Here is a 15141-nt window from a genome sequence, read left to right on the forward strand (position 1 = left end):
TGTCTCATCCGCTAAAAAAAACCAACAAAACTCCCACTGGGCGCAGAAGCCCGACCTCTGGCGCAGGGCCTCAGCCCAGACAGGGACGGATGCCAACGACAGCAAAGGGCGGACTCACTGTGGGTGCGTCTTGTAAAGAGACCCGTCGACACCAACCGTGGTCCGCAGCCTGGGGACGCCCTTGTTATCTCGGAGGCGATTCAGGATGGCGCCCAGCGCCGCCGCCACCAGGTTGGCCGAGCGGAACGAGACGATGGTGCACACGTGCTGGACGGAAACGCAGTCGACGTCGGACGGCTCCACGCCCAGGCGGGTGAGGATGTCTTTGGCGTTGCTGAGGCCTTCCTTATTCCTGCAGAGAGAGGGGGGGGGGGGGGGGGGGACTCGTGTGAGCGAAGGACCTCGCCGGGCAGCGCGGAGCGCCGGGGGCCCGGGTCCTGGAACGGGGCCGCCGTTCCCCAGGGCGGGCGGCGGGCGTGGTGCGGAGACAGACAGGAGCGTGAAAGGGGTTCCTCTACACGAGAGAGCAGCCAGGCGGTGAGAAATCCAGCTCTGCTGCGTGAGGACATGCACATGGGAGACGGGGAGAGGCGAGACCGCGGGGCCTCTGGTCAGGTGGAGACACAGCCGCTTCCACCCCGGGCTCGCAGTCAGGGGCCCGGGAGAGTCGCCCGGCCTCCCCATCTGTGCGCTGCCGCTGCTGGATGCTCCCACATCCTTCCTCGATGCTGTCCAACCAAACTGTAATTTTCTGCACTCACGCTTTGTGTATCTATTGCTGATGTCGTTCCGAGGTACTTTACAGATTTGTTACTATTATAGGTGGTGTTTTTATGTATTTACACACATACACACACACACACACACACACACACACACACATATATATGTATATATACACACACGTATATGTATATATACATATGTATTTTTTTCCCTTTAATGCACCACAGTTAAGTCAGATGTGAACAATGGGAGACACTGCATGAGGGATTGTGGAACCACTATGTACTATCCTCGCCATTTTTCTGTAAATCTAAAAATATCCTAAAATAAGACTTATTTTAAGCATACAGACCTATTTTCATTACTGCCAATATATATAGAAATGTAATTGACTTTTGTATCTTCTCCCCAGACACCTTCCTCACCTCTCCTGTTGTCCCAGTCACTCGTCCAGCTGTGTCTCAGTGTTTCAGACAATTGCCATCTGTACAATATGACAGTGTTACCTCCTTTTTTTTTTTTTAATTCTTATGCCTCTAATTTCTTTTTCTTTTATCTATTTTTGCTGTTGCTAATCCTCACCTGAGGATATTTTCCCATTGATTTTTAGAGAGAGTGGAAGTGGAAGGGGAAGAGACACAGAGAGAAACATCGATGTGAAAGAGACACGGGCCAGGATCGAGCCTGCAACCAAGGTACGTTGCCCTTGACTGTAATCAAACTTACAGCCCTTCAGTCATAGGGCCAACACTCTCCACTGAGCCACGCCGGCCGGGCTCTCTCTTACTCTTTTAAACACTAGCTAAGTCTCCAGGGCAATGCTGAACAAAAACGGGTGATGCTGTCTTGCTCCTGACTTTAGAGAGAATGCTTGGGGCACCTGTCCTTGCAGAGTGCTTTCATAGGCATTTTTAAGAAAGCCTTTATGACAATACACAGGCTTTCTTGAGCTAGAGCTCAAGCGGGTTTTTGTTTCTTGGTCACCAAAAAGCCAACACGAGACTCGGGCCCAGAGGAAGGCAGGCACTTCCTGGCTTTGTCAGTGAGCCTCAAGACAAGCCACGGGCATCCTGCCCCTCCCCGCCAGCAGCTGACCAGGAGGCGTGAAGGGCGGTTGGCTGGAAACAGTCCCAGGCTCCCTGCTCGCGGTAGCTCAGCACCAATCACTCCTCGGACAAACGCCAGCACATCCTGTGGCAGGACAGCCGGCCAGACAGACTCCTTCCCACTTCCCTCAGCCTCCTCCACCACAGACAGCTCGTGCGCCTCTTCTCCCGGCAGCCGGAGCTAGGAAGCACCGACTCTGACATCCAGGACCACAGCAGGGGCCGCGGGAACGGCCACCTTGTGTGGGGAGGAGAGGGCGTTTCGAGCCCTAAGCTGGCCCTAGCTTTCAAGCAGGAGTCTCCCGACCAGGAACTGAACCCGCGGCGCACAGAAGCCAGCCACAAGCCGGAGCCCTGGAGCTCGGGGCGCCTGGTGACAACTGCCACAGGACCGAGGTCACCCCCTTCCCGCTCGGGGCGAAGGCCTGCCAACAGCAGTCTCGGCAGAGAAGTCTGGGTTTCTTACGTTGAGGCCAAAAGGTCGCAGTCAGGTTGCTGGCTGGAGTCTCTGTTCTTCTGTGTCTATCTGTCCTGACTCACGTGCTAACCACCGTTTCTCAAACTTGAGCCAGGGAACACGTCTTCTGGCTGCTAACCAAAGTGAGCTGGGTTCTCTTGACTAAGCTAAGACACTGTAAATCTAAAGGGTGGATAAATATGCAGTATTTCCCAACCCTACTGGCCACAGACCCTTTTCTTCAGGGTTAATATGCAGTATTTCCCAACCCTTTCCACAGAACAACTGTCTTCAGTCACTAGGGTTCCTTGGAAGAATAGTCTGGAGAAGGTCCTGATACCCCAAGGAGGAATTCCAAATCCAGACCAAATTCCAAATCCAGACCCTGGGCTCGGTCAGCTCCTTGTTCACCCCTAGGATCCCCTCTAACCTCACCCTTTTGTGGGGGAAGGGGAGGGAAGAGGGGGCTGCTTCTGCAACTATGTCATCCATGAAGCATACGCTGCTGACTAGGACATTCTTTTTCTTTTTCTTTTTTTAAAAAAAATGTTTTTACTAATTCCAGAGAGAGGTAAGGAGAGGGAGAGAGGGAGAGAAACATCAATGACAGAGAGAGAGAGAGAGAGAATCATGGATCGGCTGCCTCCTGCACAGCCTCTCCTGGGGATCGGGCCCGAAACCAGGACACGTGCCTTGATGGGGAATCGAACAGTGACCTCCTGGGTCATGGGTCGAAGCTCACACTGAGCCAGGCCGGCCGGGCTAGACCATTCTTTAATGTGCTGACACCAGGCAGACCAGCCCTGCCCGGAGACCAGCCCAGGGCGGGACAGCGAAGACGGGAAAGAGATGGACCCAGGGGGCCCTGGCGCTCCTGAGGGAGAAGCCCACCAAACCAGGACTCGCACATAACAAGGGACCTGTCACTCTTCTGCCCCCACGACCCCCAGAGCCTCCAGGGATGGCACCTACTTTTCAATGGCTGACACGTCGCTGGTGTTAAACTTCCCTCTGGTGAGCAGCTCCGGGGTGATGCGCCCTTCGAACAGCAGGCCCTCCTTGGCCATCTTGACCAGGATCAGGCGAACCAGCTCCCCCAGGTACATGCCGCTGACCATCTTCTCAAACCTGCAGGAGGAGGGCACCCAGGCGCTCGTTAGGCCCTTCCCCCCGGGCACCTCGGGGGAGCCGGGCAGACACAGGAGATGCGCCTCATCCCTCACCAGCTCGCAGCCTCGCGGGCAGGCAAGGCCACACACGCGTGAATAAGCGCCAAGGGGATGCCAGGGGGTCATGCCCAGGGGGCCCACAGGAGGCGAGCACCCCAGGGCAGGCAGGGGAAACGTTAGGACCCAGAAATGAGCAGAGTACCATCACCTCTTACAGAACGTGATGCTATATTTAAAAAATAAAATAAAATAAAAAAATTGGTTTTAATTTATTTGAGAGAGGAAGGGAGAGGGGGAGAGAGAGAGAAACATCAAGGATAAGAGAGAATCGCTGATTGGCTGCCTCCTGCACGCCCCACACTGGGAATCAAACCCGCAACCCTGGGCACGTGCCCTGACCTGGAATCGAACCGTGACCTCCTGGTTCATAGGGCAATGCTCAACTACTGAGCCACACGGGCCGGACCGATGCTGTACTCTTAAAGGGCTTCTCATCCCCAGCGCTCTCTCGGACAGATGGCCCAGGCCTGTGGGAAGGAGGTGGCCGGGGAGCGTTCTCTCCGTTTCCCAGCTCAGAGGGTGAATGGCTGCGCGGAGGGAATGCTGAGTGGATGACGGGGCTGAACTGCAGCCATTCATTCCCACGGGGCCCGTCACTGGCCACTCCCTGGCATTCATGGTCTCCCTCTCCAGCCTAAAGGGCCAAGAAGAGTCTGCTTTGAGGAACCCACTTCTCCCCGACTGACCTCAACCTCACCCTCACCCTCACCCTGGGGCAGGCCTCTGAGTGGCTTAAAGCCCATCAGCTCATGGCTCTGCGCTGGCCACATTCAGCCACAGGCCGGTCCCAGAGGGAGCCCCCCTCTGGCCGCCCCTGGGAGGTGTGGTGGGAGGTGCGGGCTCTGTAACTGCAGCCGCCCGGCGCTGCATGGGAGAGAGTGCTGAAAACGGGGATTGGTGCCATGAGGAGGGGCCAAGAGAAAGCCCTCAGCAGAACGGATCAGAGAGGCAGGTCCACGCCGGACCTGTCCTCTGAGGGCCCAGCTGGCACGCCCAGCGCTGGCTGTGACACAGCAAAACAACCTGTTCCATTCAGAGACGCACCCGGAAGCCACGGAGGCTGCTGGACCTGAGCCCGGCCCTCCCTCATCCATCAACACCGTCCCCATTGTTCCCGCTCCTGCAGGACCAGGCAGGACCGCCCCGGCCATGCCGTGTGGAGGATCCTGGCAGGAGAGCGCCTTTCTGGGTCCTCCGTGCCCGCCTGCCCCCCCCCCCCCCCAGGACCCACTGGAGTGGCCTCTGGGCGACCTGAGCCTGCAGGAGCCGGTGCAGCGTCCACAGCAGGGTGTCCCCCACAGGAGAGGCGGACGGTGCACATCTGACGGGCTTCTCGCTCTGCGGGCACCGGGTGTTATGCCCGTTCGGCCCCCACCCCGAACCTCGAGCTCAGTGCCCCCCGGGGCACACAGGCGGGCGGCACTCACAGCTGCTTGCCCGGGTTGAGGGAGCCCCGGTCGATCTCGCGGTCGAACTCCGTGCGGATGTCCTCCAGGGCCCCGTCGTCCCCGAAGGCCCCCCACTCGGTGTTGATGCACATGCGCCCCTCGTCGCCCTCCACCAGGTCGATGTGCCTCAGCTCCTCCATGTAGCAGGCGTTGGTGCCGGTGCCTTGGGGAGAGACAGACGGGAGCAGAAGCTGTGACCATAGCCGCCCGAGGTCACCGAGGGGCGGCGGGGCCGGAGGGAGGGAGGGCCGGGGACACGGGGCGGGGGCGTTACCGATGATGAGGCCGACTTCACAGTGCTGGTCGTCGTAGCCACACGTCATCATGGTCCCCACCGTGTCGTTCACCACGGCCACGATGTTGGCATCGTAATCCTGGGGGACAGACGGCAGGACGTCACCTCCCACCCCCACATGGGGGCAGGGGTCACAGCCTTAAAGAGAAAGAGGCCTGGCCCGGTTTCTCCCTGCGGTGAGAGCAGTGGCCTGCGGACGGAAGGGTCCCAGGTTCGATTCCAGGCAAGGGCACGTACCTCCGTTGCAGGCTCCATCCCCGGCCCTCGGTCGGAGTGCATGCAGGAGGCAGCCAAGGGATGTGTCTCTCTCACAACAACGTTTCTCTCTCTCTCTCTCTGTTTCTCCTGGGCCCTTCCATTCTCTCTCTCAAAAAAAAAGGAAGAAAATATCCTCGGATGAGGATTAACAAAAAGAGAGAGAGAGAGAGAGGTTTTCATCCCTGCTGGCACCCCATTAACTGGACCAAGTCCAGTGACTAAATTATAGAAACTGCACCGTTTATTATCTGGCTTAAGGTTCTCCTCCATGTGGATTTATACACAGAGCCACAGCCCTCTACTAACCACCCCGCTACATCCATGCGCTGGCAGCCCGGCTTCCCACCACACAGCCTGCACCGGCTCACGCGGTTCCCTGCACGGCCCAGCCCTCCTCTGTCGGGGGGCGGCCTCCCCTGCCTCAGAGAGCTCTGTGTCCGACACCCGCCTTCTGGACTGCGTCCCCTCACCACCTGCTTCTTCCTGGGCCTTCAGGACCTCTCGCATGATGCCTCACGCCATGCACTATGCCCCCACCCCCTCACTCCCAAAAGCGTTGTTTTAGAACACAGATTTCTCCCCACCCACCCTCCACTCCCACCCCCCACTCCCACCCCCGTGTGGCCAAGGCACTGGCCTGAGAGAAGTTACCCCGCGTTTTTTGATGGCTTTGTTAAGCAGCTTCACCACGTCCGCTCCCTCCACTCCGCTCGCTTTAAACCGCTTCGTCCAGGTGATCAGAATGCCCTGCAAAGGAGAGCAGATGGGGTTGGACCAAGAAGGCTGGGAGGGCCCCAGAACCCCCAGGCCCTGGGGAGACTGCTCAAGGGCAGAGACAGAGCAGAGGCCCCGAGGACCGAGGGGCTGGCTCCAGGCACACCGGGTAACAGGGCCAGACCGTCCCATTTCCTGAAGACCTGCCTGACTTTAACGCATGGTTCTCTCGACCTGATGGCCACAAATATCATCACCTCACATTCATGCCTACAAAGCTTCTAAAACAATGTAAGACGTGCAGCCTGGCCAGTGTGGCTCAGTTGGTTGAGCCCTGTCCCATGCACCAAGGGGTCGACGGCTCGATTCCCAGTCAGGGCACATGCCTGGGTTACGGGGTCAGTCCACAGTAGGGGGCGTGCGTGCAGGAGGCAGCTGGTCAATGGTTGCCTCTCATCAATGTTTTTTTCTCTCTCTCTCCCTCTCCAAGATCAATTTTAAAATGTGTGTGTGTGTGTGTGTGTGTGTGTATATTAATATATATATATATATATATATATATATATATATATATATATATATATATATATATATGGCATGCAGACCATCCCATAAACAAAAGGGAAAAGTGGTCAAGAAAAGGGGTCCGTGAGCTTTTGCCCTCCGGGGCTCCCCTGCAGCCTGGGAATCCCGGAATGAACTCACCTCATCTATCTTGGACTGCCGACAAGGGAAGGAAAACGTGAGTCCCACAGGCAGTTTCTTGTCCTTGATGTGTTTTTTCTCCATGAAGTCTCCCAGGCACTCGGCGACATGGTCGAAAAGCTGGAGAAGGCAGAGAGCCATCAGGAGGGAGAACAGCAGCTCAGGGGACACGCGGACGGCACGGCGCCCTGAGGCCCCGCTTGAAAAGCCGCAGCAAGTGGGAACGGCAGAGACACGTCCCTTAGCACAGCCTGCCTGCGGGCCAGCCCGGCTGAGGGGGCATTTCAAACCCTCTTAGCAATCCCTGAAAGGTATTATGCGGGTATTTAAAACATGAAAAACATTTTAAATAGTAAAACTCATAATTTAATTTTTTTTGTAATTAAAAATAATAGAAAATCAATTCACCCTCTGTCATGTCACACAGTCTCCATCAGCCCCTTCTCAGAAGTCATGGCTCCCACCTCCCTTTCCCCGGATGTCTCTATCCATCTGCCTCCCTCTGCAAATCCCGGGAGCTCCACCGACAGCTCCGCAGTTGCTGGCGCACCTGAGCGGTTCAGCCATCTGCAGACGGCCGTATTCATACTTTTCCCTGAAGCATCAGGGACATGCCAAGAAAAGGGCCCACGACCTAAGTGCCGAGCTTACCGGGTTCTCACAAGCTGTATGCACCTGGGTCACCAGGTATTAGATCCAGAAAGATGAAGAAACACACACTATCAGCACAGACACCCCCCTGCAGGCCCCTCCGGTCACAGCCGCCACCACCAACCCCGGGGGGCCCTCGCCAGCCGCCCTGACCTCCGACACTGGTCCTGCCTGCCTACCACGTGTGAACGGAGCGACCCGGAGCCCTCTTCGTGACGTGTGTGAGTCAGCGCCTGTGTGTGTCTCTGTAGCTGTTCGTACTCCCTGCTGCACGGGATTAAGGGGTGAAGAGACCCTACTGTATTTTCCGGCGTATAAGACGACCCCCTAATTTTACAGTTAAAACATAGGTTTAGGCCTATATTCGCTGTATAAGACTACCCCCCACCTCAAAGAAAAGACTTACTTTCTGCAGGTAATTTTTGTGCAATTTTGGTCTTTTGCCCCGATTTTCGGTTGACTTTTTTTCGGTTCAAAAGTCGTCTTATACACCGGAAAATACGGTATTTAGTGGACTGTGATTTAAGTTCGCCTGCTCCACCTCACATGGCCGGGGAGGTGCACACACATCGTAGGACCGACTACGGAGAGCCCGGAACAGTTCCCTGGCTCTGCACGAAGTCCGTCGGTGATGAAGGCTCACCCCCATCGAGGCAATCTTTTTTGATCCAATTCCTCCCTTCCTCCCTAAAATGTACCCAGAACCGAAGCTACTGTTTCCTCTGTGTTCCGGCCAGCGTGCTTAGTGGAATGTACTTGAACTAAGAACTCGCCTTTTCCTTAACTCTGTGCTCCGCAGCCCAGGCCTCAGCCCGCCCCATCGTCCTCACACGCCGTCAGAGCACCAGCCCTCCCGCCTGTGTGGAGCGGACACAGCCACGGGGCTTCCTGAGGCCGGAGAAAGGCCAGGCCACGCCACACGGGCACAGGCGGCAGATCCAGGCCTGCTCCAGACAAGGCCGTCGGCCTGAAGGCTTTCCTTGCAGGGGTGCCCTTCAGAGGGGACCGGAAGTCATTACTCCTGTCTCCATCTTTCTCCAGATACCCCAGGCCCAGCTCTGACGTCTGACTTCTCTGCCAGGGTGGAGAAAACCCTGTCCGTGTGGATGCAGGAGCCCCTGTCCCGGCGTCGCTGGGAGTTAGGCTATGCCTGCTGCCGGCAGCCCCGGTGGGCAGACACGTGGCCACCGTCCCCGGAGGCCCGGCTAAGCTCCCTGTGACCTACTTCTCCGGGGGATCTAAGCCCACTGCGGAGTCCACCAGCACGCCTCCCCCACCTTCACCCCCACACACAGAGAAGGCTGGCAGGCTGCAGAGCGGATTCACATGAGGGGGATGCACTCACCAGCACCCCCCCCCCCCCCCCCCCCCCCGCAACTGAGCCAAACAGAACCACCCAAAGTGCTCCGTTAAGAAAGAAATGCCGTGTTTGTGAACTGTCCACCTTCCGGGGGCTTCAGGGGACGTGAAGCCACCCCCACCTCAGGCGAACCATGTCTGGGACCAACCAGGGGAGGAATTGCCCGGCTTTCTGCACTCAAAGTTTCAGAGTCCGAAAAGCATTCTTTTTCTCTTTTCTGACAACATGCTAGTTATTTCAAAAGTCCCCCCCACACACAGACTCAGTTCCTCTGACAGAGAAGGCAAACGATCACTAAAAAAAACCCAAACCTAAACACTTCTTAATTCAAAACTACCTAAGTAAGTGATGTCTTAGGATTGCATTCATGCTTCCAAAATTAAAGCTTACAATTGCATCGAAACTAGAGATACCGTGTGTGTGTGTGTGTGTGTGTGTGTGTGTAAAGAGAAAGGGAGGTTAAAGCAAACGGTTAGTTTAGCAATTTGGAAGTCTGGACCAAGGGTTATATGGGAATTCTCTGTGCTTATCTGAAAACTTTTCTGTACGTTCAACATTATTTCAAGCAAACGGTTTACAAATCTATTAAGAATTCCCACACACTTCAAAAGATGTTATCACCACACTGCGAACTCGTCACTGCTCAGAGTCTGTGAATCTGAGTTGCTTCGTGGGCAAAACAAAGCCCTTAGTTTTCCAGAATACTGTACAGGTCAGTACGGGATCTCAGAAAAATGGACCACCCAGAGGTTATTCCTAACTTCACACCAAACTTCTGCCACAGAGGTTCCTGATTCATCGCTGTTTTTCAGCTGGCAACCTTCTCCCTCATCCCCTGCCCTTTACCGCCTTGCCCACAGCCCTCACATTTCCTCATCACCAAAAAATGTTTAAATCAATAAAAACAAGACAAAGACAAAGCCCAGGCTGAGAGTGCTCTGTGCTGGTAAATGTGTAACATCTGGAGCCAGACCGCCTGGGTTCAAATCCCAGCTCTGTCACTTATCCGCTGTGAGACTCCAAGGGCTAGTTACTTAACATCAAGCCTCAATTTTCTCATCTGTGAAATGGGACTAGTAATACCTACCCAAGAGGGTTGTTGTGATGATTAAGTTAGTTAATCCACAGTAGGCGCTTACATTAGTGACTTATATAGAACAAACGCTACGTATTTACTATAATACTACATCATCATCATCATCATCACCATCATCTTTCTTCTTTGCAGACCGGCTGAGAAGGGCAGAGGAGAAAACTGACAGCAGGGAGGAAAGTGAACCTGGGGCTGAGGAGATGGGGAAGGAGGCTGGCAGAAACGAGGTCCCAGAGGCAGCAGTTGGAAGGAAGTCACTGTGGCCCAGCTTACGTGGAAAATCACCGTCATGAACCCATGAACCAAAAGGTCAACGGTTCAATTCCCAGTCAGGGCACATGCCCAGATTGTGCCCTGACTCAATTCCCAGTAGGGGGCATATAGGAGGCAGCTGATCAATGTTTCTCTCTCATCATTGATATTTCTCTCTCTCTATCTCTTTCCCTTCCTCTCTCTCTAAAATAAAGAAAAACTATTTTTTTAAAAAAAAAAAGGAAGAAGGAGAAGGAGGAGGAAGCGAACATGGCCAGTATGTCCTGTGGGACAGACACCCCCTTGATTTTCAAACCCTGCAAAGCACACGGTAATGTTGCAGCACAGGGGGGACAGTCCCAGGGTGAAGGCAGCAGGCAGAGGTGGCTCAACCCAAGAACCATGAGGACAGGGTGCGCCAGGTCAGTTCTTGTTGCCAAATGGAAAGAGCAAGGATGCCAATCCAAGCCCGCTAGCACTGCGGGCGGGGCTCGGAGCCCTACCAGCGGGCAGGGTTCATGCCCCACGCCGGACGAATGGGCCAGTTTCTAAGCGGGGAAACTCCAGATAACCCACGTCAGTGGCTGCCTGAACCTCTGGTGGTTCCTCTGCTCCAACGACGGTGTCGCGGCCTGCAGAGCTCTTAACCGAAACCCTCAGAAGCAGGTGAAAGGCCTTTCTCAGAGAGGCAGAGAGCTTGCCCCAGGCCCCTCAGGTTAATTTAGGAACAGAGTGGAGTCAAGAGGAGGTGGCTGCTGGGCCTCGTGGCGAAGCCCAGCCCAGAGCAAATGGGATTTCTGGAGAAATTAGTCATGGACCTTAGTGCGAACACACCCTCCCTCAAGCAAATATTTGGCGATCTCTGAATCCGTGTCTTGGATGGCAGCCATGACCCGGGAGGCGAGCTACGAACTGGAGGAGCCGGAACATCCACAGGAATAGGGGCTTACAGGACGCAGACATGGCTGGAAACCTGGCCAGGGACTGCCTGAACCCTGAGCACAGGGTCCTCAGCCAGGGACCCACCACTCACTGCAACCAGGCGGGCAGGAGAGGGCGGATGGGTCCTTCTGAGCGTGAGCACGGGCATGGCCACGGCCCCCCGGCCAGCAAAGGCAGGTAGCCCTTCCAGGGGGGCGCCCTGAAGGGGGTGGGGCTCTGGTACCGAGTGAGAGAGGAGGGGACGGTGATTTTCCACGTAAGCGCCTGCCCGATTTGCTTTCTGTGCCCGGGACTCACAGAGGCTATTAAATCCGGTGGCCAGGATCCCTCGATTCGCCCTGGGGCTGCAAACGAAAATTCCTGCTGCCTCACGGGTGCCAGCCGCCAGCTAGGGGGTGAGGTGGGTGAGGGGGCTGGTGACTTGGAAGAGGTGCTTTGACCCAAGGGCTCTGCTGAACCTGTGCTGAGGAAGAACCCCAGGATCCTTGGCGAATGCATGCCTTTCTCCCACAGAGCCGCTGGGCCTCCCTCGTCACACTCCCCGCCAGTCCCTGGAGCCCCATCCCCCGGTTCGCCCCGGCAGCGGGTCTCTGAAGGTCACGCCTCCCCCCCCCCGGAGTCCCTCTCCACACGCATGTACTACGGGCTCCCTCCGGAGCTCAGGACACGCGTGCTGCGGGGCCGGTCCCGGGGGCACCCACCTGGCTCCCGCTGCCATGCATGATGCTCTCCGGCGTGTCGTACACCTCGGACTCCATCTGCACGTTCTGGTCCTTGTCTAGGCTCACTTGCACCCGCAGAATTCGGAAGAAAGACCCACCGAGGTCCAGGGCGATGAAGTCCCCCTTCTCTGTCCGGGGAGAAAGCAGGCGTTGAGTCAGATCCCGGTCTTAGGAAGGCCCCACATTGTCCAGCCACCCCCTCCGGAGGCACAGCTCTTCAGGCTGGGCATCCTGAAAAGACTCACTGGAGTACAAAATCCCACCCCACCTTTCTCCAACTCCCGACCCTTTGTCAAAAAATAAAACTAGCATTTCAACTCAGCAAAACCCTACCTCTGAGGTTGTCCCATAACTTGGGTTCCTCCCACGGCAGCTCAGACAGGATTACAGCGAGGCCAGAACTCCACTTACTCCCGAGGGGATTATTATTATTATTGTTATTATTATTATTATTATTATTATTATTATTACTGTGGTAAAATATACATAAAATTTGGCCTTGTCAGTGTGGCTCAGTGATTGAGCATGGACCTATGAATCAGGAGGTTATGGTTCAATTCCCAGTCAGGATACAATGCCAAGTTGTGGGCTCGATCCCCAGTGTGGGGCGTGCAGAGGCAGCAGATCAGTGATTCTCTCTCATCATTGATATTTCCCTCTCTATCTCTCTCTCTCTCTCTCTCTCTCTCTCTCTCTCTTTCTCTCCCTTCCTCTCTGAAATCAATAAAAATATTGATTTAAAAACCCATGTAAAGATATATACATAAAATTTACTGTTGTAACCATTTTCAAGAGTACAATTCAATATACTCCCAATGTTCTGCAATCACCACCCCTATTTCCAAAACTTTTCATCACCCCAAACAGAAACTTTATAACCATTAAGCAATAACTCCCCATTTCCCCTCCCCCTGGTAGCCTCTATTCTACTTTTTGTCTCCATTAACTTGCCTATTCCAGATATTTCATGTAAGTGAAATCATAGTAGTTGTCCTTTGGAGTCTAGCTTATTTCATTTTGTATAAAAACTAAAGGTGCATCCGTGTTGTAGCATGTGTCAGGACTTCACTCCTTTTTGAGGCTGTATGTACATTTCACATTTTGTTATTCCATTCATCTGTCAGTGGACACCTGGGTTATTCCCACCAACGGGTGTTTTTAACAGAAGCCCCTGTCGATCGCATAAGAGTGACCTGGCCTCATATCGTTGCATTCCTCAGGGCCAGTGCGTGCAATCACTGGAGTGGCCTCCACAGCACAGAGAACGATGGTGGGACTGTATGCCGAGACCACCACAGAACACCCAGGGTGGTGGCCACCGGCAGGATGCCAAACCATTAGGCCACCATCCAACATTACCTTATTTCTCGTTAGTTACCCCCACACATGCTCCCCGAAAATCATTTAAAATCTGTTAATTTGCCCAGCCAGCGTGGTTCAGTGGTTAAGCATCAACCTATGAACCAAGTCACAGTGCAATTCCTGGTCAGGGCATGAACTTGTAAAGAACAAAAGGTTTTAATTTTTATTAAATACAATTTATTTTTTTCTGTTGTTTGTGATTTTGGTTTCATTCTCTATGAAGCCATTGCCAAATCCAAGGTCACAAATATTCACACCTCTATTTCCTTCTAAGATTTTTATAGTTTTAGCTCATCATAACTTTTAATTTATGTGATATGAGATAAAGGTCCCGTTTCATTCTTTTATATGTGGACTAGAGGCCTGGTGCACAAAATTCGTGCACAGGGGGGTGGGGGTTGCCCCTCAGCCCAGCCTGCCCCCTCTCCAATCCAGCCCCACTCAGGGAATATACAGCTGCCCGTTTAGGCCCGATCCCCATTTAGGCCAGCCTGATTGCCCCTCACTGCCTCTGTGTGCTGGCCTGGTGGCCCCTAACAGACCCCTCCCTGCTGGCCTGGTCGCTCCTAACTGTCCACCCCCCCACCGGTCTGGTCACCCCTATTGTCCCCCTCTGCCACCCTGGTCACCCCTAACTTTCCCCCACTGCCGACCGGCTTTCCCCCAACTGGCACCCCCCTCCAGCCTGGTCGTCTCTTATTGACCCCTTTGCCGGCCTGGTAGCCCACCCCCCCACCCCCACCCCCCGGCCTGGTTGTAAGCAGTCATCTTGTGAGGGTATGATGGTCAATTTGCATATCACCTCTTTATTATATAGGCTAGATATCTCAGATCATTTTCGTCGTTCTTTAGTGCAAATAATGAAAATTTGATCTGGTAAACAACTATAAACCACTTGTGCATAGGGAAATCATAGGCACAAAAGTGAACACCATGCTAGGATAAAATTATGAATGTTTTCACTTTGTTTCAATATTCTAAAAATTAATTTACTGTTTAATGTTTAAATAAATACTTTTTCATGTTTTACACTGGCTCTTCATCATAATTAAAATAAATAAAAATAGCCGAGGGAATATTCTGGTTGCCAGCCTGGTGGAAAGAGTCGTTTTCAGTCGACTCAAAGCCCTCAGGAAACACAAGTCCTTGGGCTCGAGTCCCAGGTGACGGAGGCGGAGCCTGCTTCACGGTGTCCGTGCTGACAGCAGGAAGAGCTTCTGCCCCGCATGCAGGAAGGGTCGGGCTTCACGCAGTACCTTGGACCCAGGCCTAAAGGTTTCCGAGCAGGGTGCGTGAAAACAACCACAGCCACCTAGGACCCAGGAGGAGCCTGGCCGTAGGGGGCCTGGGCTGGCCCGCCCTTCTGCAGACCCCTCCCCATGGTCCCCGCCGCCCATGGCCGGTCCACGCCGGCTCGCTGCTGTGTTTTCACCAGCCCAGCTCAGCGGGGAGGGGAGTCAGAAAAGGCAACCAGGAAGGGTGGCCTTGAGATGTCGGGACAATTCCAAGTCCCCGCACTCCACGCACCGGGAAGTGGGGTGGATGCTGTGCGGGCGCTTTCCCTGCAGGCAGGCAGTTCACACAGGGTCATGTCAGGCCCAGGGCAGCTCCTGGTCCTCCCTGAGCAGTGGCCCTTGTTCCAGGGCGTGTTCGTGCCCAAAGAATCGGCATGTGGCACCTCTCCTGTGAATCACACTCGCAGCTCAGGAAACACGGGACAAACATTAACTCCCTTTAGGGATTAGGGATTAGGAAGCTCCAACCAAACCAGCCGAGTGACTGGCTCGTGGTCACACCTGTGGCAAGGCCGGGGCCCCTCCC

General features: G+C 54.6%; 1 protein-coding gene across 1 annotated transcript in view; it reads right to left on the reverse strand.

Moving 5' to 3' along the window:
- HK1 (hexokinase 1) overlaps nucleotides 1-15141 on the reverse strand; it is a 62020-nt gene that overhangs the window by 20433 nt on the left and 26446 nt on the right. The window contains exons 3-9 of the mRNA XM_084904245.1: nucleotides 11938-12086; nucleotides 6939-7058; nucleotides 6171-6266; nucleotides 5241-5340; nucleotides 4946-5129; nucleotides 3262-3417; nucleotides 119-352 (exon numbers count right to left, since the gene is read on the reverse strand). Of these exons, the coding sequence (XP_084760371.1) occupies nucleotides 119-352; nucleotides 3262-3417; nucleotides 4946-5129; nucleotides 5241-5340; nucleotides 6171-6266; nucleotides 6939-7058; nucleotides 11938-12086 (1039 nt within the window). The remainder of the gene's footprint in view (nucleotides 1-118; nucleotides 353-3261; nucleotides 3418-4945; nucleotides 5130-5240; nucleotides 5341-6170; nucleotides 6267-6938; nucleotides 7059-11937; nucleotides 12087-15141) is intronic.

This window comes from Pipistrellus hanaki, assembly GCF_964339955.1.
Source record: "Pipistrellus hanaki genome assembly, chromosome: 14".
NCBI classification, from domain to species: domain Eukaryota; kingdom Metazoa; phylum Chordata; class Mammalia; order Chiroptera; family Vespertilionidae; genus Pipistrellus; species Pipistrellus hanaki.